General features: G+C 41.9%; 5 protein-coding genes across 6 annotated transcripts; 3 read left to right on the forward strand and 2 right to left on the reverse strand.

Moving 5' to 3' along the window:
- Window positions 1-29: 29 nt before the first annotated feature.
- Window positions 30-2,663, forward strand: LOC138200470 (uncharacterized). The gene is made up of 5 exons (XM_069153181.1): window positions 30-283; window positions 890-925; window positions 1,496-1,595; window positions 1,697-1,884; window positions 1,967-2,663. Exons 3-5 carry the CDS (start codon window positions 1,529-1,531, stop codon window positions 2,270-2,272), a joined length of 561 nt encoding a protein of 186 aa, XP_069009282.1. The 5' UTR covers window positions 30-283; window positions 890-925; window positions 1,496-1,528; the 3' UTR covers window positions 2,273-2,663.
- Window positions 2,664-8,058: 5,395 nt separating this feature from the next.
- LOC138200472 (cornifelin homolog) lies at window positions 8,059-9,749 on the forward strand. Its single transcript, XM_069153183.1, has 4 exons — window positions 8,059-8,100; window positions 8,679-8,778; window positions 8,881-9,068; window positions 9,151-9,749. Exons 2-4 carry the CDS (start codon window positions 8,712-8,714, stop codon window positions 9,409-9,411), a joined length of 516 nt encoding a protein of 171 aa, XP_069009284.1. The 5' UTR covers window positions 8,059-8,100; window positions 8,679-8,711; the 3' UTR covers window positions 9,412-9,749.
- A 766-nt stretch (window positions 9,750-10,515) lies between these two features.
- Window positions 10,516-15,702, reverse strand: ttc4 (tetratricopeptide repeat domain 4). The gene is made up of 10 exons (XM_069153182.1): window positions 15,456-15,702; window positions 15,210-15,327; window positions 14,938-15,099; window positions 14,770-14,847; window positions 13,438-13,562; window positions 13,245-13,331; window positions 12,810-13,051; window positions 11,978-12,059; window positions 11,172-11,254; window positions 10,516-10,657 (listed from the first exon to the last, which is right to left on the reverse strand). Exons 1-10 carry the CDS (start codon window positions 15,564-15,566, stop codon window positions 10,558-10,560), a joined length of 1,188 nt encoding a protein of 395 aa, XP_069009283.1. The 5' UTR covers window positions 15,567-15,702; the 3' UTR covers window positions 10,516-10,557.
- Window positions 15,703-16,296: 594 nt separating this feature from the next.
- pars2 (prolyl-tRNA synthetase 2, mitochondrial) lies at window positions 16,297-19,478 on the reverse strand. Of its 2 annotated transcripts, none has more exons than XM_069153185.1 (4): window positions 19,321-19,478; window positions 18,220-18,566; window positions 17,705-17,950; window positions 16,297-17,625 (listed from the first exon to the last, which is right to left on the reverse strand). In XM_069153185.1, exons 2-4 carry the CDS (start codon window positions 18,532-18,534, stop codon window positions 16,744-16,746), a joined length of 1,443 nt encoding a protein of 480 aa, XP_069009286.1. In that variant the 5' UTR covers window positions 18,535-18,566; window positions 19,321-19,478; the 3' UTR covers window positions 16,297-16,743. The 2 variants fall into 2 exon arrangements, with proteins under 2 accessions (XP_069009286.1, XP_069009285.1); XM_069153184.1 differs by having other exon boundaries at window positions 18,220-18,569.
- Window positions 19,479-22,903: 3,425 nt separating this feature from the next.
- On the forward strand, window positions 22,904-24,775 carry insl5a (insulin-like 5a). Its single transcript, XM_069152881.1, has 2 exons — window positions 22,904-23,075; window positions 24,630-24,775. Exons 1-2 carry the CDS (start codon window positions 22,904-22,906, stop codon window positions 24,773-24,775), a joined length of 318 nt encoding a protein of 105 aa, XP_069008982.1.
- The last annotated feature ends 630 nt before the right edge of the window (window positions 24,776-25,405 follow it).

Raw genomic sequence — 25,405 nt, forward strand, 5'->3', positions numbered from 1 at the left:
CGAGGTGTTCCCAGGCCAGCTGGGAGATTTAATCCCTCCACCGTATTCTGGGTCTTCCCCGGGGTCTCCTGCTAGTTGGGCGTGCCCGGAAAACCTCCAGAGGGAGGCGCCCAGGAGGATCCTGATCAGATGCCCGAACCACCTCAGCTGACTCCTTTCAACGCAAAGGAGTAGCGCCTCAACTCCAAGTTCCCGACTGATGTCCGAGCTCCTTACCCTATCTCTAAGGCTGAGCCCGGCCACCCTACGGAGGAAACTCATTTCGGCCGCTTGTTTACTTGAAGTAAACAGAGTGCATTGCTTTCCAAATATAGCCAACGTTGTATTTATTTATACCATCTCTGGAGGGAGCCAAAGTCAACTATTTCCCCGCATAGTGGCCACACAAAGATTTAGAAAGTGAAACCTGGGATGGCCTTCAAGAAAAATGAAACTGAATTAAATAACCAGAGCGTTTTGCTTTCACCTGTTCTTCTTGAAGGTAACATCCAGGTCAAAGTCAAAGATGGAAATTTCTAAGATGCTCAAGATTAAAAAAACAAAAACATAATAAAGATAATTCGGATTTTCTGTTAAAATCCAAAGAGCATCTTGAAAAGAAATGATAATAACTATCCTGCAATCAAACAGACAAAAACAGGAAAGGTTTCCTCCAAAATATTGGGATTTTATTTTCCAAAAATCCACTATTTGAGACATGTCAACCAACCATCTATGTTTGCTCAAAACTGACTTGTAATAGTTAAAAGACAATAGACACGCTATTCTCAGCCTATGCTTATGATTTAATTTGTTTGTTCCAATAGATTCAGGTTTGGCAGCATTCTTTGCATTTGACAACATTTAAAATGCCACTCTTAATCCACGACTTATCCTCTCATTGATTCAGTCACAGAAGATCCAGGAAGGTGTCCGACTGCAGCAGGTGAGAGCTATAGGTTTGTTAACAAGACATACTGGGAAAGTTTACCTATGGGAGCACTAGATTGTCTTAATTTATCATTTTAAGCCCTTTATAAGAAAGAGACAACTGTTCTAATTATTACTACGGAGTATTCAGGCCACATGTAAGCAAACAAATGAGAGATGGAAAGTTTTCTTGTATTTTGCATTTTGAGGATAAAAATCCAAAATGTCTAGAATCAAATTAAAGTTTCAGTATTAGAATCAGGCATACAACATTTCCACTTTATTTTCTGCAGTTTCATTTCCACTCTCAAAATGCAAAAAAAGAAAAATAAATCTTCCTCTCATTTTTTTCTCACTTTTGCCCGAAAACTCTGTCATAGTTTAGGAACTTTACAGTAACATTAATATATTTTAAATTCTTTAAAGTTTTTTAACACTGTACATAATAATTCGTATTATTTCCATGTCTGATAGTGCTTCTGCCTACAGACTTCAATAAATGTGATCTTTTCTTTTGGTTTGTTTTGTTATTTAAATATTTATATATTTCATTATAATATTTTTATGCTCTACTCTAATTTCACAGGGTATTCTTTAGTGTCTGTGGCTGAAGTTCAACATGGCAGAAAAGCCCCTGACAGACTGGGACAGTGGTATCTTTGACTGCTTTGAGGAGATCAATTCTTGTAAGAATCCAACTTAACACGTATTTTTGTATTAAAAGGCCTGACAGCAACTTAAGATAGTTTGTAGCGCTCTGTTGCTTCATGTCTTTGTGTTTTTTCAGGCTGCTACGGTTTCTGGTGCTGCCCTTGTCTTGCCTGCACTGTTTCCAACAGATTTGGAGAGAACTACTGTCTCCCCTTGTGTGACATTTGCAGCCCTGCTGCACTGGCAGCCTGTGGGATTCCTCTGTTTGTTCCTCCGGCGGGCTTGTCTCTACGGAGTGCCATACGCAACAGACATGGCATCAAGGTAAGACGCACGACATGCTGACCTGCACTGAATTTCATGACATGTTGAATACAAAATAAATGAATGCTTTGGTTCTGCGCAGGGTTCTCTGTGTAACGACATCCTGATTTCCTGTTTCTGCGGATGGTGCAACTGGTGTCAGATGCAACGCGAGTTAAAACATCAGAAAAAGACTCCCACTGTCATCAACATGCAGTCTCAAACTGTCGTCAACATGCAGCCTGCTCCGGTGATGATGGTCAGCTCACCTACAACTATGTTTGCGCCTGCTCCGGTGATGATGGCCAGCCCACCTCCAACTATGTTTGCGCCTGCTCCGGTGATGATGGCCAGCCCACCTCCAACTATGTTTGTGAGCCAAACAGAAGTCGTCACCAAGAAATACTGAGACTGGTGGAAATGGGATTTTGCTCTGATCACCCTGCTGTTAGTTTTATTGTATTTTTCAATGAAACCTCCGACTGTGACCACTTTGATTTGTGTGTGATGAATTCTTTACAGTTTCCTTATAATCATGAAGCTCACATCTCTTTATAGTTCATGTAAATGATAAGAATTTGACTTGGAGCTACACATGCACATTTACTGAATTGTGAACTTTATAGTAACAATAATAATCCTCAGGTTTTTTAATTTGAATTAATTTCTTAGTTTTCCTGTGAAAAATAAATAAATCTGTAATTCAGAGCAAAAAATGTGGTGACAATTAAATCTGATTTGACGTGTACGACTCGTGTTTTAAAATATTTTATTCAATCAATAAAAATGATTAAATTAGAGCCAATGAGCCTCATTTTTTATTTGTATCCTACTTTTTCTGTTTCGTTTCTCAAGTGTTTAAAGTCAGATTCTCAAAAGTCTCTAAGCGGCACAAACGTGTCATAAACCATAGGTTTCAGACTGAGCAATTCCACCTATTTGCGAGGACGTGATCATACACCACTAAAATGACCACACGCTGTGAAGTTACCTGTCCCAGTCCGTTTGTGGGTATGTTTCAAAAGCTTTGTCAAATACTAAAAAAAATAAGAATTTCACACTGCAGTTTTAAGCTCTTGGAAATCAGCTGTCCAAAAAAATTGCAGTGTCAATAATCACATTGGAGGACCAACTTATGAAATTATGATAATAATTATTATTATCATAATTATGATAATAATTATTATTATTCTTGCGCTGGGGACAGGGAGGAGCTCAGGAGAGTGCAGCGCCACCTGAAGGAGAAGCTCAAGGAGTGCAAGGACTCCTACAGGAGGAAGCTGGAGGCCAAACTCCAGCAGAACAACGTGAGGGTTGTGTGGACCGGTATGAAGGAGATTACTGGGTTCAAGGGGAGAGAGAGACAACCAGGGGGCTCCCTGGAGAGGTCAAATGAACTAAACTGTTTCTTCAACAGGTTTAGTTCACCACCCTCATCTGTCTCCTCCACACCTCCCACCTCCCAAACACCTCTGCTGCCTCCCCCCCTCCCCCCTCTGCGCCCCCTGGTGAACTGCATAGAGCCCTCAATCTCAAAGGGCACTTCCTCCATCGACCCCCCCCCCCCCCCCCCCCCACACACACACACACACACACACACCTCACCCCCCTCTCTGTGACGACTGGCCAGGTTAGGAGACAGCTGGAGAGAATCCACCAGCGCAAGGCTGCAGGACCTGACGGCATCAGCCCCGTGGTCCTGAAGACCTGCGCCGTCCAGCTGGCTGAGGTCCTACAACACCTCTTCAACCTGAGCCTGAAGCAGGAGGAGGTCCCGGTGCTGTGGAAGACGTCCTGCCTGGTTCCTGTCCCCAAGAAGACGACTCCATCTGGCCTCAACGACTACCGACCGGTTGCCCTCACATCTCATGCGATGAAGGTGCTGGAGAGGCTGGTCTTGGCCCACCTCAGGCCGCTGGTGAAATCTTCTCTGGACCCTCTGCAATTTGCGTACCAGCCTCGTGTGGAAGTGGACGACGCCATCATCTACCTGCTGCAACGAGCTCAGTCTCACCTGGATGGAACCGGTGAATCTGTGAGAATCACTTTCTTTGATTTCTCCAGTGCATTCAATACCATCCAACCACTGCTACTGAGTGAGAAATTGCGGGTGGTGGGGGTGGACGCGCCCACCGTCTCCTGGATCAATGACTACCTGACAGGCAGACCACAGTTTGTCCGTCTGGGCAGTGTGCTGTCTGATACGGTGGTCAGTGGTACTGGAGCTCCACAGGGAACTGTTCTGTCTCCCTTTCTGTTCACCTTATACACCACTGACTTCCAGTACAACTCAGAGTCCTGCCATCTGCAGAAGTTCTCTGATGACTCTGCAGTGGTAGGATGTATAAGGGATGGACGGGAGGATGAGTACAGGGCAGTAGTGGAGGACTTTGTGGAGTGGGCTGGTAGAAATCACCTACTCCTGAACGTGGCCAAGACCAGAGAGATGGTGGTTGACTTCAGGAGGAAGGCGACGGCTCCACAACCGCTGAAAGTTCTGGGAGAGGAGGTGGACATGGTTGAGGAGTACAAGTACCTGGGTGTGTCCATCGACAACAGACTGAACTGGAAGACCAACATCAACGCTGTCTACAAGAAGGTGATGAGTCGACTCTTTTTCTTGAGGAAACTTCGATCCTTCAATGTGTGCAGCGAGATGTTGGAGATGTTCTACCAGTCTGTTGTGGCCAGTGCATTGTACTTCGCTGGGGTCTGCTGGGGGAGCAGCGTTGGAGCCGGTGACACCAACAGACTTAACAAACTGGTTAAGAAGGCCGGCTCCATCATCGGCTACAAACTGGACAGCCTGGAAAAGGTGGTGGAGAGGAGGACGCTGAACAAACTATTGTCCATATTGGATAATCCTGTCCACCCTCTCAACCACCTGCTGCAGGGACAGCGGAGCACTTTCTCTAAAAGATTCCTCCAGCTCCACTGTCACAAGGACCGATACAGGACATCATTCCTGCCCACTGCAATAAGACTGTACAATAACTCACCTCTGACAAAATCCATCACAGTACAATAACACTGTTGACTGTGTTTCTTGGTTTGTTTGTATATAATATATATAGATATATACTGTACTGTATATATACAGTATATATGTATATATATATATATATATATATATATATATACATATATATATATATATATATGTTGACTGTGTTTCTTGGTTTGTTGTATATAATATATATAGATATATAATGTACTGTATATACTGTGCATTTTATATTTATATTTTTTACTGCTATTTTCTGCTATTTTATTTTATTGCTTTTCTATTATTATATTATTCTATTCTATTATTTTATTCTATTATTTCTATTATTATCTTATTGCTTCTGTATGCTGCTGTAGCGAAAAAAAATTCCCATCGGGGGTTAATAAAGTAAATACCTACCTACCTACCTAATTATGATAATTATGATAATAATTCCACATTATGAAAACAACAAAAATGCTATCATAAATATACATAATTTCCATTATTATGACAAACTGTTTATCTTTTAAGAATATGTCGTCTGAGCCGCACTGGACTGTGACAGTCAAAAACAAAGATAGTAAAGTTTGATATAAAGTTACAGTAGATACTAAAAACAATGTCTTCATGAAGCGAAGTGAACAGTGACTGATGTCATTCCTCTTTTGTGCTGTCACAGAATATATCAGTGTTCCAGGAAGCACGGCTACCGAGCAAGAAAAGCTGGTTTACCATCGCTGTTGACAACAGCTCATTCCCTGCAGAGCAAACAATGTCAGACCATCACATTCTCTTGGATCCCATTCAAATCACTCACAATGTCAGTCACCTGGAAACTATTTACTGAAGGTACTCTGCAGTCACAAAACTGTCCCACCTTCAATTTTCTTTGCCGCACATATGTATGCAAGCAAGTTCACTTTTTAAGCTCCAACTAATTTCCTTAAGATAGATAGACAGATAAATAGTTACTTTATTAATCCCGTAAGGGCACGTTTCTTTTAAAGGATACTTCCTGTTGTTGTTGACTCACACAGAGACTTAGAGCACCAGATTCAGAGACATACTGGTAGGTTTACGAGGGGACTCAAAAGTCTTTTAAAGTCAACAATAAAGTCAGATGGTAAAAAAGCTTTGTTGTCTTTTATTGCATTTCTTTTAAGGTTTGCTTACAGGCCCTTAAATCCCTTTCGCACTGCGAACAGCGTTATCTTTGACTGCTTTGAGGAGGCCAATTCTTGTAAGAATCCAACTTAACACGTATTTTTGTATTAAAAGGCCTGACAGCAACTTAAGTTAGTTTGTAGCGCTCTGTTGCTTCATGTCTTTGTGTTTTTTCAGGCTGCTACGGTTTCTGGTGCTGCCCTTGTCTTGCCTGCACTGTTTCCAAAAGATTTGGAGAGAACTACTGTCTCCCCTTGTGTGACATTTGCAGCTGTGTTTCAATGTTATTCGCTTGGATTCCTCTGTGTGTTCCTCCGGCGGGCTTGTCTCTACGGAGTGCCATACGCAACAGACATGGCATCAAGGTAAGACGCACGACACGCACTGAATTTCATGACATGCTGAATAAAAAATAAAGTAATGCTTTGGTTCTCCGCAGGGTTCTCTGTATAACGACATGCTGATTTCTTGTTTCTGCGGATGATGCAACTGGTATCAGATGCATCGCGAGTTAAGACATCAGAAAAAGAATCCCACTGTCATCAACATGCAGTCTCAAAATGTCGTCAACATGCAGCCTGCTCCGGTGATGATGGTCAGCTCACCTCCAACTCCGTTTGTGAGCCAAACAGAAGTCGTCACCCAGAAATACTGAGACTGGTGGAAATGGGATTTTGCTCTGATCACCCTGCTGTTAGTTTTATTGTATTTTTCAATGAAACCTCCGACTGTGACCACTTTGATTTGTGTGTGATGAATTCTTTACAGTTTCCTTATAATCATGAAGTTCACATCTCTTTATAGTTCATGTAAATGATAAGAATTTGACTTTGAGCTCCACATGCACATTTACTGTATTGTGAACTTTATAGTAACAATAATAATCCTCGGTTGTTGTTTTTTTTTTTATTTGAATTAATTTCTTAGTTTTCCTGTGAAAAATAAATAAATCTGTAATTCAGAGCAGAAAATGTGGTGACAATTAAATCTGATTCGACGTGTACTACTTGTGTTTTAAAATATTTGATTCAATCATCCATCCATCCATCCATTTTCTTCCGCTTATCCGGGATCTGGTGGAGGTGCTCATCCGGCCAAGCAAGCTGACCCAGACTTCTCTCTCCCCTTCAACATTTTCCAGCTCATCCTGGGGGATCCCGAGGTGTTCCCAGGCCAGCTGGGAGATTTAATCCCTCCACCGTATTCTGGGTCTTCCCCGGGGTCTCCTGCTAGTTGGGCGTGCCCGGAAAACCTCCAGAGGGAGGCGCCCAGGAGGATCCTGATCAGATGCCCGAACCACCTCAGCTGACTCCTTTCAACGCAAAGGAGTAGCGCCTCAACTCCAAGTTCCCGACTGATGTCCGAGCTCCTTACCCTATCTCTAAGGCTGAGCCCGGCCACCCTACGGAGGAAACTCATTTCGGCCGCTTGTTTACTTGAAGTAAACAGAGTGCATTGCTTTCCAAATATAGCCGACGTTGTATTTATTTATACCATCTCTGGAGGGAGCCAAAGTCAACTATTTCCCCGCATAGTGGCCACGCAAAGGTTTTAGAAAGTGAAACCTGGGATGGCCTTCAAGAAAAATGAAACTGAATTAAATAACCAGAGCGTTTTGCTTTCACCTGTTCTTCTTGAAGGTAACATCCAGGTCAAAGTCAAAGATGGAAATTTCTAAGATGCTTAAGATTAAAAAAACAAAAACATAATAAAGATAATTTGGATTTTCTGTTAAAATCCAAAGAGCATCTTGAACAGAAATGTTAATAACTATCCTGCAATCAAACAGACAAAAACAGGAAAGGTTTCCTCCAAAATATTGGGATTTTATTTTCCAAAAATCCACTATTTGAGACATGTCAACCAACCATCTATGTTTGCTCAAAACTGACTTGTAATAGTTAAAAGACAAGACACGCTATTCTCAGCCTACCCTTATGATTTTATTTCTTTGTTCCGATAGATTCAGGTTTGGCAGCATTCTTTGCATTTGACCACAGTGAGGACATGCCACTCTTAATCCACGACTTATCCTCTCATTGATTCAGTCACAGAAGATCCAGGAAGGTGTCCGACTGCAGCAGGTGAGAGCTTTAGGTTTGTTAACAAGACATACTGGGAAAGTTTACCTATGGGAGCACTAGATTGTCTTAATTTATCATTTTAAGCCCTTTATAAGAAAGAGACAACTGTTCTAATTATTACTACGGAGTATTCAGGCCACATGTAAGCAAACAAATGAGAGATGGAAAGTTTTCTTGTATTTTGCATTTTGAGGATAAAAATCCAAAATGTCTAGAATCAAATCAAAGTTTCAGTATTAGAATCAGGCATACAACATTTCCACTTTATTTTCTGCAGTTTCATTTCCACTCTCAAAATGCAAAAAAAGAAAAATAAATCTTCCTCTCATTTTTTTCTCACTTTTGCCCGAAAACTCTGTCATAGTTTAGGAACTTTACAGTAACATTAATATATTTTAAATTCTTTAAAGTTTTTTTAATACTGTACATAATAATTTATATTATTTCCATGTCTGATAGTGCTTCTGCCTACAGACTTCAATAAATGTGATTTTTTTTTTTTTGTTGCTGTTTGTTTTGTTATTTCAATATTTATATATTTTATTGTAATATTTTTGTGCTCTACTCTAATTTCACAGGGTATTCTTTAGTGTCTGTGGCTGAAGTTCAACATGGCAGAAAAGCCCCTGACAGACTGGGACAGTGGTATCTTTGACTGCTTTGAGGAGATCAATTCTTGTAAGAATCCAACTTAACACGTATTTTTGTATTAAAAGGCCTGACAGCATGTTAAGATAGTTTGTAGCGCTCTGTTGCTTCATGTCTTTGTGTTTTTTTCAGGCTGCTACGGTTTCTGGTGCTGCCCTTGTCTTGCCTGCACTGTTTCCAACAGATTTGGAGAGAACTACTGTCTCCCCTTGTGTGACATTTGCAGCCCTGCTGCACTGGCAGCCTGTGGGATTCCTCTGTTTGTTCCTCCGGCGGGCTTGTCTCTACGGAGTGCCATACGCAACAGACATGGCATCAAGGTAAGACGCACGACATGCTGACCTGCACTGAATTTCATGACATGTTGAATACAAAATAAAGTAATGCTTTGGTTCTGCGCAGGGTTCTCTGTGTAACGACATCCTGATTTCCTGTTTCTGCGGATGGTGCAACTGGTGTCAGATGCATCGCGAGTTAAGACATCAGAAAAAGACTCCCACTGTCATCAACATGCAGTCTCAAACTGTCGTCAACATGCAGCCTGCTCCGGTGATGATGGCCAGCCCACCTCCAACTATGTTTGCGCCTGCTCCGGTGATGATGGCCAGCCCACCTCCAACTGCGTTTGTGAGCCAAACAGAAGTCGTCACCCAGAAATACTGAGACTGGTGGAAATGGGATTTTGCTCTGATCACCCTGCTGTTAGTTTTATTGTATTTTTCAATGAAACCTCCGACTGTGACCACTTTGATTTGTGTGATGAATTCTTTACAGTTTCCTTATAATCATGAAGTTCACATCTCTTTATAGTTCATGGAAATGATAAGAATTTGACTTTGAGCTAGACATGCACATTTACTGAACTGTGAACTTTATAGTAACAATAATAATCCTCAGGTTTTTTAGTTTGAATTAATTTCTTAGTTTTCCTGTGAAAAATAAATAAATCTGTAATTCAGAGCAAAAAAATGTGGTGACAATTAAATCTGATTTGACGTGTACTACTCGTGTTTTAAAATATTTGATTCAATCAATAATAATCTGGGGGGCTGCAGCCTATCCCAGCTCGCATTGGGCGAAGGCAGGGTTACACCCTGGACAGGTCACCAGTCCATCACAGGGCCAACACACAGAGACGGACGGAAACAAAGACCATTCACGCTCTCATTCACACCTAAGGGCAATTTGTAGAACCACCAATTAACCTTAGGTGCATGTCTTTGGATGGTGGGAGGAAGCCAGAGTACCCGGAGAGAACCCACGCGGGCACAGGGAGAACATGCAAACTCCGCACAGAAAGGCCCCGGCCCAGATTCGAACCTTTTTTTGCTGTGAGGCGACAATGCTAACCACTGCACCACTACCTAATCGACTAGTCCCCTGAATTAAAAAAAGATTTCGGAGGCTACAGTAGCTTCGTTATAACAATATGTTGTACAGGATGTCCCATTTTGCGCACACAGCAACGCAGTTATTGTGATGATTCTCTCTGATCAACCAATGCATTGTTCTCACATCACCTTTTAGTATCGGCCAAGTACTACCAACAATTTTTGCCCGATGGAAAACAAAAATGAAAAAGGAAGTAGAGCCAGTGCAAATGTATTTGTACTGATAGAAACAAAGCATCCAAATGGATTACTGTAAGACATCGCATGTTTCATAATCATTTACATTGATGTTTGTTGTCATGCAGCTCGTCCTACTCCTTGCCAAGAAGACATTTTTGCTTAACTATCTTTAAAATTAAAAAAAAAAAAGTCAGCCTTTAGGGTTTGAAAGGGGGATTTTATGTATTTAAAGTGCTTTTCACAATTTATGTATTTTTTTTCCTGATAAAAACTGCTTGCAGAACGACGACCCATTTACCAACACGATGAAGTTGGGAGTGCCTGCCTTGACGAAAAACCTGTGTCCACAACAGAAAGGAAGAAGAATGAGGAAAAGACCATGAAAGAAGTTCATAAATGGAAACATTTCACACCATAAAACACAATACATTCCCTAACAGAGATAAAGCACACAGATTTACATTTCATTACTGAAAACGAAAGAATTTACGACCCGTTTAAACCAGGAGCCCTGCCCACAAGGTGACACGTGCCATCAAATAAACCAATCACTTATTTTTCCTTGATATTTCCATGACAAGGAAACGGTAGCTAACAGCAGGACATGATTTTAAAAGGAACTTTAACTGGTTTCATAAAGATTTTGTTAAACTGGTGTTAATATCACCGAATAGAGAACATCCATTTTAACCCAATAATAATAACAATTTATTTCAGGCTAATAAGACAAAAAGGAGACTTATAGAATAAATTTAGGTTCTGATTGAAATGTCATTTAAGAAGAGAATTCTTAATGTCCACGGTGTGAATCAAAATGAAACCAGCCTTCATTGGAATAAACAGTAAATGTACCTTTTACGCTGCAGTGTTTTCAGAAGTGAGGCCTCGGGGTCGACTTCGTAGAGTTTCTCCTTCTCCTCATCTTCAAAGTACAGCTGGGAAAGACGGGCAAATGTTATTGCAGGCTGTTATTTTCAAATTAACTCACTGATATTACTGTTTTTATACTGTAAGGTAACCCTCTGTACAGCTGTGTTCTTGGTTATTTATTGTTTCTGTTTTTCTTCATTTTTAAAGACTCCAACCGTCTTCTTCCAGTTGAAGATTCGGGTGTTATGTTAGTAGCAGCTATTACAGCCCAGCGCTGATAGGCTCAAGGAGACAACCTCACGTCTCTGTGAGGGTGCAATCAGACTAAAATTACCACGGCAGCCTGTATGCAGTGGTGGTAACCTGCAGGAGCTAGGACGGCTAGTGGGCTAAAGACAGCGGCCCACAAAGTAGTAAATCTGACAGGATGTTATCAAATGTTATGACGTCATTCATCTCAGTCGCTGTCCAAAAACTCTGTCTTTTCTGTTGCTTTTATTCGTTTTCTGCACCTGTACATAAAACTAGTACACTCTGATGTGTAAAACCAACGGAGTTCCTCTGTCATCCTAATTCATATTTCTTCCCCTTTAATAATATTAAAAAAAAGACTGACAAAATCTGCTGCTTTATGTATTTAGTTTATCGAAGAGCAGTTAAGAGTGTAGCACCACTTCTTCAACCTTAAAACTGTGGAAGAAATCACAAGTTTGAAGGACAAAAAGTATCAATCACACTGTATGTTAACGTATGAACGGAGAAGTAAACCAAACTACTTCAACACAAACCTGCAGATTTTGGATGGAGTATTTTCTGTCCGTGTCCCAAGTAGGAAGTTCTTCAAACATGACCGCCAGGTGGTCTAAGAAACTGCACAAGATGAGACAAACGTGGAGATACAGGAGTTATTTTGTATCTGATCAAATGTCTTTTACAAAGCTGTTATTTTTTTTTCATGTGGCTGTGGAAATTAAAGTGACATTTCTAGGCTTTGTCACCTTTGCTCAACAGCGACCCCCTGTGTCCAGAACTGGTAATTACACAAACCAGCCAAGTGTGAGTTTTTCTTCCTGCTTCACTTAAAACCATTTAATGTTTATCAGTGGAATAGTAAAACACAATATAACAGTAGCAAGCAAATACAAGTGATGAACGTGAGTAACACAGCTGTAACCATCAAATGTGTGCGAACATTAACTGCTTATTTTCCTGTGTGGTATAATTTCATCTATTTAAAAGAAACATGCCCCTGTATGTCTCGCTTCAATCAACAGACACTTAAAATAGGTATTCAATCCCAGGATTTCTCCCTCTAAAGCCTGTTATCGAACAATTATTTTCATTATTGATCCATTTGCAGATTAATGTCCCATCTCTGAATTGTAAATGCTGACTCAGCATCCACATGGCTATCCAGACAAAAATCCAAAAGTATTCAATTTGCTACGACAGAAAAACATTAAATCTTTACATCAGAGAAGCTTTGACCAGAAAATGTCTGGAAGTTCTGCTAGAAAATGGCTTAATGAAGGCGCAACCTGGTCACAATAAGCACAGACATATCTCGCATCACAACCTCGTCAGGACTAGAAAAAAGAAAAAAGAACAAGAGTATTTCACCAGTTGTTCTCGCAGAAGGCCGAGATGAAATCACTCTGCTGATGTTCGGGGTACAGGAAGAGAACAGGCCAGTGCAGCGAGCCCCGCTCGTCCAGGAAGACCTGAGACCCGGTGACCTCCCGGGAGCTGAGGCCGTCCAGGCTCAGCTGCGCGATCGCAGCTGAAGCGGGTTCATCCTCATCCTCGCTGCCTGAGCCGTGCCGACGAGACTTCGCAGGCTGGAGGAGCTTGATGCCTCGGTCCTGCGTCAGACAACACAAAAATGTATCCGATCATCGTGAAATAAACAAAAAAAACAAACGCGTTTGAATCTTATACGACATTGATTTGCACCGGAGATGTTTTCAGCATATTTCAGGGGTTTTCAAATACAAACGCGCGCGACAACACCGACAGGTTAGACGCTGACGAGAAGCAGGTTAATGCGCCGCCTACCGTTATAGCAGCCAGAAGAGCTTCTTTCTCACCACGCAGCTTTTTTTCTTGGACTTTGGCCTTCCTGGCATCTCTCTCTGCTGCTCTCTGAGGCACCAAAAACAAATATTACTTTAAAACAGCATTCATTTAAAACCTGCATCGAATTTATTTATTTATTTATTTTTTTAAATCATCTGAACTCATAAATTACGTTGTGTTTATCCGCCGCAGCTCTCAGCTCCCGCAGCTTTGCGTCGGCAGGGTGGGCTGCCAGCCCCTCGTCACACCACCTGACGGCCTCGGAGAAGTCACGCAGCTCTACGCAACACTGAACACCTGCACGGCCAGAAATGAGGAATTCACATTATTGTTCTGATCGTTATCACAATCTCGGGACGCTGTGATACCGTCTGATGACGTTGTCATCGGAGTGGGTCACATGGAAAAAAACAAAAAACAAAAAAACAAAAAAAAAACCTCTCGTTATTTCCTGTGGCAATACTAATAAATATAAACTTTCTAGAGTCAGTTCAAAATGTAGCTTTATGGTAAAGCTTAAAAATCAGGCCACAATAAAAAAAAATTAAAAATTTAAAAAAAAAAGCATTTATTTGTTTTGTTTTGACATTGATATGTTAATGACGTTGTTTCTTTGTATATGTTTGTTGGCACTACCTGTTTTAATAATCCCTATTTTTCATAAATATGTTAGTGTTTGTAAAACGGTATCAGAAGCACGTTTCACTGCGATTTTACACCATAAATACAACCGAATTGAAATACTGCCAAATCGTTTTTCATGAAAATCAAGATATTACGTTTGTGGATTATTCCTCTTGCATATACAGCTATTGTACTTATAATTTGGCATTAATATCAGTAACACTATATTTTTCATAAAGGTCTCTGCATGCATGCATGCAAGGGACGCTGTGTTCTCAGGTCAGAAGGTCAGCACATCGTCTCCTGCAGAGAGTCACATACCGCAACCAGCACTTTTGCAAAACAACTTCTCCTCAAAACTGATGTGCAGGTGTCAACAGATAACGAAAACAAGAAGAACCAGTCAGCGAACGCCAACACAGCACAAGGAGCTACATGCACGATGTACTATAAAATACAGGAGCAAGGGCCAGACAGACAAGACAGTCGAGACTTTGCGAACTGACACACTTTGTTGCTGTCAGGGACACTTTGTCTGAGCTCCAAGCTTGTGACCCGATACTCGGCTGCTTTTACAATAAATACTTTTGAGACCGGCCGATTCTCTCCTATTGACTGGGGGCTGACGCGTATTGGGCGTTGTACCGGCATGAGCCCGAGTCCAGCACGTTACGCTCGTGTAAACAAAATAGGAGAGCAATCCTTTATCAACATAAAGCGCCATGGATTTAGTTCAAAGCCAAACAGGGCAGCCAGAAAGTGTCTCTTCTTCTGAACACGTATGTGTATTATTAAACTACGAGCAGACTCTAAAAGGGGCATCAAATAAACAGGGGGGAACAAAAAAAAGATCAATGAATTGGTCCCGTGTGTCACCCGCCTCTCATCAAAGCTTTGAGGTGGTCTGGCTTCATCTTCTTCGCAGCTGCAGCGTCGTTCAGCGCCGAGCGCATGTTACCTGCGTGACAAACACAAGCAGACACCACGTCATACTTTCCCCACAAAAACATCTCAGCACTTCAGCACTTTTTATTATTATTTTTTTTACCCAGATAGAAGTGCGCCGCCGCCCGGTTGGTGAGGAGAACCGCGTTGAGCTCCCGGTCCCCGCATTTCTTCTTCAGACCCGCCGTGTAGGACGCCACGGCCTTCTGGTAGCTCTTCTCCTTGAAGAAAGCGTTGCCCTCGTCTTTCAGGCTCGTCGCTTGCTCTGCAGAAGAACCGTCCGTTTCCTCTCATTCACAAAAAAAAACCTGCTCCTCAGTGAGGACGCATTCAGGACGGCTGCGAAAGCAGGAGTCAAAGCTGTGGTCCACTTACCCTCCGGAGGCCGGTCCTCGTCGTGGATGATGGACTGGAGACAAGCTAGTTCTGGGTAACTTCGTGGGTCAATCTCTTCTGGGGCTGTTTTCATGAACATGGGCACTTTATTGAACTCCTGCACGAGACAGAAACACATAAATGCATAAATACAAGTCCACGAGGACGGACAACAACAACAACAACGCAGCTCACACAGATACACATACACGTGTGTGTGTGTTCAGTGTTTCGTGTCAGCGTTACCTCTTCCCAGTTTGTTTCACTGAAACCTTTTTTGTATCTCTGGGTCGTGAATCTGTCCATGAACTCGTCCATCCCGTCGTCGCTGTCACTGTGCACCGGCTGCGACGCCATTTTGGGTCAAACGGTCCTTTCGATCGCCTTTCGTCGTTTCCAAATCTCGTGTAAACTCTCAACAATCGTTTGCCGACGCCTGGGACATCAGCTGTGGCACGTTGCCGATTCCGGAAGTCGCCTTGTTTACACATGTGCGTGAGCGGCACTGCGTGAATAGTGATCCGTGCGGAAACTCTTGTCCCGCTACATTAGTTCCACTGCGGTGTTTTTAATACGTTCACCAGACAAACGTATTCAAACACTGTATTCGAGTACATTTTAAAATACACGGAGGAAGTATTAAAAATACTTTACTGAAGTAAAAAGTACAGATACGCTGTAAAAATAAAAGTATTCATTGTGGGGGAAAAAAAATAAATTGATGCATTAACATGTAAGCAGCATTTTACTGTTGGTTGAGGTGGAGTTTAAACAATTCAGAATATGACTGCAAACTTATTATTTTTTATTATGAATCAATCTACTGATTATTTTATCATGTAATTGATTGATTTGGATGTAAAAGGAAAAATGAATCAGGCAATGGTGAAGGATGTCAGTTACCTTGAGCAGAGTGAGATCAAGCCAAAACTCATTTTGTTAAACCAACCACCCAAACCTCAAAATTATCAATTTAAAACTTTTAAAAAAGAATGAAGGAAAAGCAACCAAGAGGCATTCAAGAAGCTGTAATTATGAAATGTGGAGTATTTAAAAAAAAAAAAAAAAAAAAAGAGGAACAGAAGACTTACACAATTAACAATTTATTGTCAATTAACTGTCAGTCAATTAAACGATGAATCCACTGATTCTCACGTACTTCATTGTGCATGTGGGGTATTGGTACTTTCATTCAACTGAACAATTTGAATATTACTTCTATTACTGGAATATATATATATATATATATATTTTTTTTTTCCACTTGTCTTTCTCTGGTCTCACTTTTCCATAATTGTTGGGACATGATTGCGTTTACAGCATTTACTGCCAGCACTGATTTGTGTCATGAGAGTTGTAGGTTACAGATGCCAATGTATATTATTCACAATAATTTAAATTCACGTCAGCAGACTCGTATATTTATTGATGCCATTCTTTGAAACTTCAAAACCAAAAATGGGTTTATTCTTCTTTGCCCACCACATCACATACAGCACAAACAAACCTTTATTTCCACATTCAGATTTGTTTCTCAAACAGTTTCCACTCCTCCCAGTAGATCCAAGAGTCCATCTTTACTGAGGAACGTCGTCTCGCCCGTCTGCTGACGGATCACCTCAAACCTGGGCGTTTCCTCCAGAGCAGCCTGACCTACTACGACGATGTACGGGTAACCCAGTCTGCTGGCGTCCTTCAGCCTCTTTCCAATGGTCATCTGTGTTCGGTCGTCCAGAACGACTTCTCCTCTCAGACGAGGCAGAGCGTCTCCCAAAGAGTGAACGAGTTCCTCTGCTAAGATCGCCGCCTCGTCCACTTTGCTACCCTTCTTAGGGGGTAAAACGCAAACCTGGTAAGGAGCGATGAGACCCGGCCAGCGGATCCCCTCTTCTGTTGACATCACCTCGATGGCCGCAGCCAGAATTCGCGTCACCCCGAGACCGTAGCAGCCCATCTCGGCAACACTCGGCTTGTTCTGGGCGTTGCTGAAGGTGGCCTTGAATATGTGGGAGTATTTTCTACCGAGATAAAAGGTGTGACCTACTTCAATCCCCTTTGACTCTACCAGTGTGCCAGTTGTGCACTGCGGACAGTCAGTTCTGTCTGATGACATGGCCTCTACATTAGCAGAGAAGGAGCAGCTCCCACAAACCAGCAGCCGGTCCTCCCCGATGTCCGCCGGCAGCTGGAACTCATGGGAGAGTTTCCCGCCGATGTTTCCCGTGTCGGCCTGCACCTGAACGCAACGCAGTCCCAACCGGGCGAAGAGCCGGGTGTACGCTTGGCACACAGCTTCGTAGGTCTGATGAGCAGCTTCTTCACTCGCATCAAACGAGTACATGTCCTTCATGTAAAACTCCCTCCCTCGAAGGAGACCGAACTTCGGCTTCGGTTCGTCTCGGAATTTGCGGGTGATCTGTTCGTTGAAAAATAAATCGTGGTGTAAAAACCGCAGCTCGTTACAACAGCTGGTAATAACGTGGCAGATCGCTGACCTGGTAAAGAAGCAGAGGGAGCTGTCTGTAGGAGAGAGTCGACTGGTGAGCGACGAGAGTCGTCACCGCCTCCTCGTGTGTGGGGCCCAGGCAGTAGTCGGCACCGTGGCGGTCCTTCAGACGGAACAGCTCCTTCCCCATCAAATCCCAACGCTCGCTGGTTTTCCAGAGATCAGCTGAGCACAGACTGGGCATGTCCAGCTTCTGCCCACCAATCCCCTGCATCTCCTGGTCGATCACTCTTATCTGTTAATACAAAGCAAATTTACACAAAAAAAGATTGTTTTAACAGCAGTTACGACTGTCTAGTATTCATCGGTCCGTAAACCAGTGAATTTTGTTGTTGTTGTCATTGAACTGTCTCGTGTTGTGATGTCGCACATTTTTTCCCAGAAGGTCTATAGAGAGAAAAAAAAAAAGTCCTATACGTGGACAAGGCAAAAGCAATAAATACAGTTTCCTTCCTCGAAACATATTATTCCACCTCGTATAACAAAATAAAAAAAAAAGCTCACCAGCTTCTCCACGGAGCGGACGGCGGCAGGCAGGTAGTAGTAGCAGCCCGGGTTGGACGGATGAACCAGTCCGGCCTGCTGCATGAGCCGCTGGCTCTTGCAGGTCATCTCCCCCTGCAGCCGGCAGTCCTGCCCCACGTCACGCAGGTTCGAGGGCTGGTAGAGACGGGACACCAGCACCGCGGGCTTCGTGCGTCTGGAGGGAGCGGCGGCGGGGAAGGCTGCCGCAGGCCCGGCGCAGCCCGAGCGGCTCCTCGCCGGGAGAATCGGGGGTCTGCGGAGGCCGCGAGAGACTCTCTGCAGAACACGATGCATCGCGGTGCTCCGTGGTACATCCAGATGTGCTGCTGCTGCCGCCGCGGAGAAGAAGAAGAAGAAGAAGACATAAATTAGTTCAAGCCGAGCATTTTAACGGAAATAATCAAGAAACTGTTTCGACTGTCAATGTTCATTGTCAAACAATTCGCACCTCAAATGTTTTGTCGAATAATAGTAAACAAGACGTTTACTGCTCGACAAACAAAACAAAACAAACGTTGTGGACAAGGTCGCATTCAGCTCAGTGAAAATCTGAAGGGCTTTTTTTTTTTCTCCTTCATTGGTTTAGTTTGTAGGTTAGGTTAGGGTAGGGTAGGTAGTTACTTTATTAATCCCCGAGGGGACTTTTTTTTTTGCTACAGCAGCATACAGGAAGCAATAAGATAATAATAGAATAATAGAAAGCAGTAAAATAGCAGTAAAAATATAAAATGCACAGTATATACAGTACAGTATATATTATGTACATATACGTTATAAACTGAATGGGTAAATGAATGACAAAAACAAAAGGCTGGTTCACCAATACATATCGGAGGGAGATTCAGGTACATTTACTTTAATTGCATTTTTCCATTTTATGAAACTTTTCACGAGTAAAGATGATACTTTTTTACACTTTTAACACACGGGCACGCGATACTTATTCTAATAACACCGCAAGCAATTTTACATTTACGGGGGTCACGTGTTAAGTTAGCAGGAGAGCTAGCTCTAGGTTAGCTTCATCAGTCGTCAACACAGCGCCGGTACGCACACGCAGAACTAAATCGGAAGACTCACCTTTTGGTAACCCAGCGTGTCAGTTTATCCCGAGTGGAATTTTAAGGGTACATCAACGCAGAGTGGGATTTTTTTTTGTTTATTTTTAACGAGTTGACATACTGCAGAAACACTGAAGGTGCCTGTTGTGCTCCGCCACGCTGCTTTCTCTTCCTCGGCTACCCGATGACGGGCTCGGAAGCGCCAACATCGCCACCTGCGGGCCTGGAGGAGAACAGGCGCAGGATCACCTTCCTGCTGAGAGACAGAGCAAGGGCCATGTTGCGTTTGTTTGTCCAAGAGAAAAACTTTTTTTTTTTAACGTCACTCTGACCTGCGTTGATAAAATGAGAGCATAAATACTGTCAGGAATATTATATATATATATTATAATATAATTACAATAACATAATTGCATTAGGACTGTATCCAATGTTTTAAAATAGAAATCGTGAGACTAATTCTACTGATCGATAAAGAAATCTGTTATTCTTTTCAAACTTTGACTTATGTCTTCCCCAGATATGGTTGTTCAATGGTTTCCTTTAAAAAAAAAAAATTAAAAAAAAAAAATCTGAATAAAACATCATGTACCTCCACGTGGAAATTAATTACTATTAAAATAGGCAGTGTTCATTTTTTTTTCTGTCTCATGCCTGTCCAGCAAAATATACAGCTGGAATGCATTTTTTTTTACTCTATTGTTCTATTAACTTATGGTTTGTTGCTCAGATTTTCTAATTCAGATGAGACACGACATGGTATGGCAGCGTTCAAGGACACCGGTCTTACAAATCCTGTTATTGTCAGAAACTAAAAACAAAATGTTTCTTTCTTTCTCAATAAAAATGATACACATTACAAATAACATCAGGATCAGCTGCTCAGTGAAAAATCGACTTCCTGCTGCTCTACTCAACATTGAAACACTCAAATGTTAAAATACTGTAAAAAAAAAACAAAAAAAAAAAACAGAATTTTTTTAAGGTCATGTCCTGTAAATGCTGGATTTAGACTTTATAGAGCTGAAAACAGGAAACATTTGTTGTGAATATGAAAGCCAGATGCAGTGGAGTGGAACAGAAGGTTAAATGACCTGAAAACACATTTAATGAGCCATTTAGTATCGACATTACTTCACTTCCTCGTTGAGTCATGCTATGTATTTACGCACCTGTTAAATCAAATATTCCAGAAAATACTTTTGTTTATAACCGTAACTGTTTTGTCCGACTCTCTTGAATGAAAGAAATTTAATAAAAATGGGTTTTAACCATCACTGAGGAATTGACAGAAACAAAACGTTTTGATTTAAAGATGTTATTAAAGGTTCAGTCCGTATCTTTAATGTCAGGAGCTGTAACTCTTGAAAAGTGCTCTTAAAAAAAACGTTTAACAACTAAACAATTGACAGTTGCCACTGGTCGTCCATGTCAGGTAAAATATTTGATAATCTGTTTTGGTACAATCGATGAGTTTTTATTGAACGTGTATATACTAACACATATAATCTTTGTCTTTTGCTGACATTATACTGTCCTGCAATCTGTGTTAATGCACTTTTGCTGGCTTTATAGCATTTTATGCCAGCAATGTTCAACCATTATTCCCTTCAGTCAATCGGTGACACCGACACCTGATGGTCGTCTCACGTGGCGAACACAGAGGAGCTCAGAGTGTCTCTGCTCCTCCAGGTGGACGCTGAGGAGGACAACGTCCAGGCTGACGGGTTCAGATGGGCCGAAGATGCACATACTGATGTCTTCCTGAGCCAATTAAGTTTGTGTCTGTTTGATCCATTTATCTAGGCGCTCTCTTTGTAAGATGTAGTTCCCAGAGAAAGAGGGCGACCGAATGTCTCTGTGAGATATGAACAATCCCATTAGGACAGATTTTTTTTTTTATCTGCAAACGTCACATTTTCCTCTTTGGATTTAAGATGAACATAGAGGTAAACATTTTACTCTTACGAAGACTCAGCTCGAGGTTTCCGAATGCAGTGTAAATAAAAAAATATACGCAGAGAACAGTTCATACGTTTAATAAGGCTGCTGGTATGGCTTCAGAAGTGACGGAGGACAGAGGTGGAACCGGCAAGTCGTCCACGTAAAAGTAAATGGAACAACCACGATGAAGAAATGATGCATTATAGGTAAAAGTTCAAACATTTTACTTAAATAAAAAGTGCAAAAGTATTAGCAAACAAGTAGTTAAGCTGCCAAAAAGTAAAAGCAAAATGCCCCATGTCAGAATAATATACATTTAAGTATATTTTTGAATTATAAATGTTGATCTATTAATGTGTAAGCATCATTTCATTGTTTAACCATCGTAGCAAATGTGATCATTTGTCAGAGTTCTTCGTTGTCATGGAGAAACAGGAAATGAATGACCTTCACTAAACTGTTTTCACAAAGTTAGAACTGCTCTGTCCTGTAAAAAAAACAACAAATCATTCTGCAGCCTGTAAAACACCCCCAGACCCAAAGTTAACAGGGTGTCCACACACTTGTTTGACACTATCCTCACCTACATACCAGATGAACGTTAAATCCTATGACTCAGAAAACATTTTTTACCTCGGACTGTCTGTGATACTGAAACAGAAAACATGTAGGAGCTTTGTAATTTGATAGACGATAATTACTTCCCACCACGACGGGAGGGAACCTCGTCTGCTTCACTACAGCTGCCTCTCAGTTTTCTGGTATCAAACATGTCTGTGTCGCTTCCGTTAAACTGCACGAACACTGTTTCTGTCCGAATTCAGATAAAAAAAAAAAGTCTCCAGGTCGGCTCTACTTTTTAGTTGAAAAGGAATATCTATTCAGAACAAGTTTTACAGTTTCATCTGTCTTGTTTTCTGCTGCCATAACTGACAGCCATGCGGCATGTCCAGCTAAACATAATATCATTTCATAGACATCCTAAGTGGAACCTTAATGATCATGGTCAGTATCACAACGCGCCATCAGCAGCACCATAATGACTGCATGATGGACTGTCAACATTTACTTTTTTCCTCTCAGATGGCCCAAACTGCTGTAAAGTGAAAAACAAGCAGGCCATCAGAGCGTCGTAAACAGACCAAACATCTGTTTGACTTCAGGGGGAATCACTTTGCATCCCTTAATTAGCCACGATCTGCAGTGAAGGTCGGCGCAATCACGACCTTAAATCACATAATCAGAGGGAGGCTGGGGAGGCTGCTCTGGGGGTTGTAAAAGGCTCATGGCTGAGACGCTCCTTTAGGCGGCCAAAAATGGTGATGGAGGAGATAACCGGAAGCAGGAGAAGTGTGTGTGTGTGTGTGTGTGTGTGTGTGTGTGTGTGTGTGTGTGTGTGTGTGTGTGTGTGATTGTGTGTGTGTGTGTGTGTGTGTGTGTCACTGGGATGGGCTAAGGGCCGGTCAGAGGGAGGTGGAAAGACACTCAGGATTGATGAACTGAAAGGTGGATGGTATATAATACGGGGAGGTGCAGGCAGTGGATCAACAATCTGCAAAAAGAGTCTTGAGAGAAGACGGGAAAGTAACAGAGAACAGCTGCAGTGGGTTTAAAGAGCGACACAGAGCCCTAAACAGACAGACAGACAGACATCCAGCATGCGTGCTCTGGTGGTTTTGCCTCTGCTCTTGTGTGCAGTGGTGTGCGTGGACCAGGTGAGAGCAGAGGTGAAGGCGGTGAAGCTGTGCGGCCGGGAGTTCCTGAGGGCCGTGGTGTACACCTGCGGAGGCTCCCGCTGGAGGAGATTCCTCAGCGAGTCAGACATGGACGGTGAGTAAACTCTGCTTTTTATTCTCACAGCAGCAGCTACAGGTAGTTACTAGTAATACATTGGACTTTATTCTAGTATTTTTTTGTTTTTGTTTTGTTTGTTACGAAGGTTTTTCCACAAAAGTCACAAGATAAGATAATAATGGTTTTCTTTTTCATTTATTTAAGCTAAAGCTGTGAATAACATCTATTTTGTGCTGCAGGCAAAATACAGGTTACCCTCTTTAGTTCACCTCAAGTGGCTTTAGGGTTCTTAAAATCATTATATTCCTCACTGTTGTCTGAGAGTGTGACGTGTACGTTCACTTTTTTCAGAACACCTGTGAAATTTAATCAGCTCGGCCATAAATTCTGTTTTTACAAAGCTTAAACATTTTCACTTTATGTCCATTATTGAGGACAGTTGGTGATTTAATTGTGGACAAAATATGTCAAGAAATGTCAATGTCAAGAAAAACTGACAATGTAAAAGCTTCATAAAAGTAGGATTTACGGCAGAGCTGCGATACTGGATTGCGTTTACAGATGTGACTAAAGTGCTTTCGAGGGTGCTAAATTGGAGATAATTGTTATGTTTTTGAAAACTTTGGTATCTCTACCTATATCAAAAAATGTAGATTACATTTTTTTCCAATTTGAAGTAAACTTTTCTGTTTCTTCTGACAGTACGTCTCCGGTCATTTGGGAGTTACTTTCTCAGAATCAGACCTCACAGTTGTTAGAGATTCTCCTGCCATGTCCACAGTGACATCTCTTTTTCTCTATTAGTTTGTGTTACTTAAATGGAACACAAAACAAGTACCACACTACAGCATTCTTGATTTATCTGTCAAAGCTCGTGACTTCACGGTTTTCCACTGCTATGTCCTTGGGGGGGGGGTGTTCAACCAAACTTCTGTCTGTGTTCGCTGTATCTGCTGCAGTATAAACTATTCATTCATTACAGTGCAGTGGGTGCGCGGGCTGACAGGTGTCTCCGCCCAGCGACATGCCATCTGCTGTTTGAGCTTATTACCCCGGAGGAGGCCACATATCACTGATTAAATGCTGGAGTTGAGCGTTCCCAGTGCAGCCTCTCTCTTTACTGTCTGTCGAACACAAACAAACCCAGTTAGCGTTGCAGTCGTGCTGATAAGAAAGAGGAAAGTGACACTGTAGAAGACGAGTGGCACTGATCTAATCTGTGCAGTCATTTGGAGTTTCCTCATTTGATGGGAACATGGACAGAAATTGCGGAGGATTGATCTGAAAACAGTTGTTTATCAATTAGACTCTCGGAAACAGCTGTCACAAACTACTTTCAAAGCAACAGCTACACAAAGCGTTTAGTGGCAGTCACATTAACAGTGGGGATTTGAGATAAACAATGTTTCACAATTCAATCAAATTCAGATCGCATAGCTGCTAATTTCTGACACTTGTAGCGGTAAAAGACAAATATCTGAAGTGGAAAGTGTGTGTGAGAACCAGGTTAATGGACTAAATTAAAAAAAAAAAAAAAAGCTAATGAGTTTTTTCTTTTTTCGAGTGTATTGCTGTGTTTTGTTGTTCCAGGTGTGCCCGGAGCGGACCAGAACAGCTTGGAGAGCCTCGTCAGCAGCTCCGGCTCCGAGTTGACCAAACGGGACATTAATAACATACTGACCACCGTGTGCTGTCAGGTGGGCTGCAGGAAGAGCGACCTGACCTTCCTCTGCTGAGGACGACCCTCTCCTCTCCTTACTCTCATCCTCAAAGTGACCAAAGTGACTGTTCTCTCCTGTCTTGCCTTACCAAAAACCAAATTTGAAGAAAATGAATCTGACTAACATGCCGAGGTCTACAAGTATGATCACTGTGCAACTTGTGAGGTGTGTAGATGTGGACCACGAGAGCATCCGTGAATATATTTCTAAACCTGAGCTGGAAGATATGTGCAAACATAAATATATATATATTCAACTATTATATAACTAAATCTGTATTAAAAGGTGCAGGGCTGTTTTACTTCCTGCTCAGATCCTGTGTAAAGAGAAGACACATATCTCAGCTCGGGCTCCTGTACGTGTATGTAGCAAGTATCCACAGGGTTAGGACAGGAAACTTGAGCTGTGTTCTATCATTTCGTTCGTGTCAAATAAATGTTCTTACCTTACATTCTGTTGTGTTTTTTTTATTTTCTTACTTTAAAGTCTTGGACACTGATGCTTAAAGAATTCCAGCAATCCCAGTGTCAATGATGCAATATCTCCCCCCACAAAAAAATTCAAAGCAATGTTTGTTTTCCTCAATTTTTTCCAATCTTGGTTTTGTTATTTCTTTAAAATACTGTAGTTTACCTCTCGAAGCCT

Source organism: Embiotoca jacksoni, unplaced genomic scaffold, assembly GCF_022577435.1.
Source record: "Embiotoca jacksoni isolate LCO1_2020_lvr unplaced genomic scaffold, fEmbJac1.0.p SCAF_19, whole genome shotgun sequence".
Lineage (NCBI taxonomy): Eukaryota > Metazoa > Chordata > Actinopteri > Embiotocidae > Embiotoca > Embiotoca jacksoni.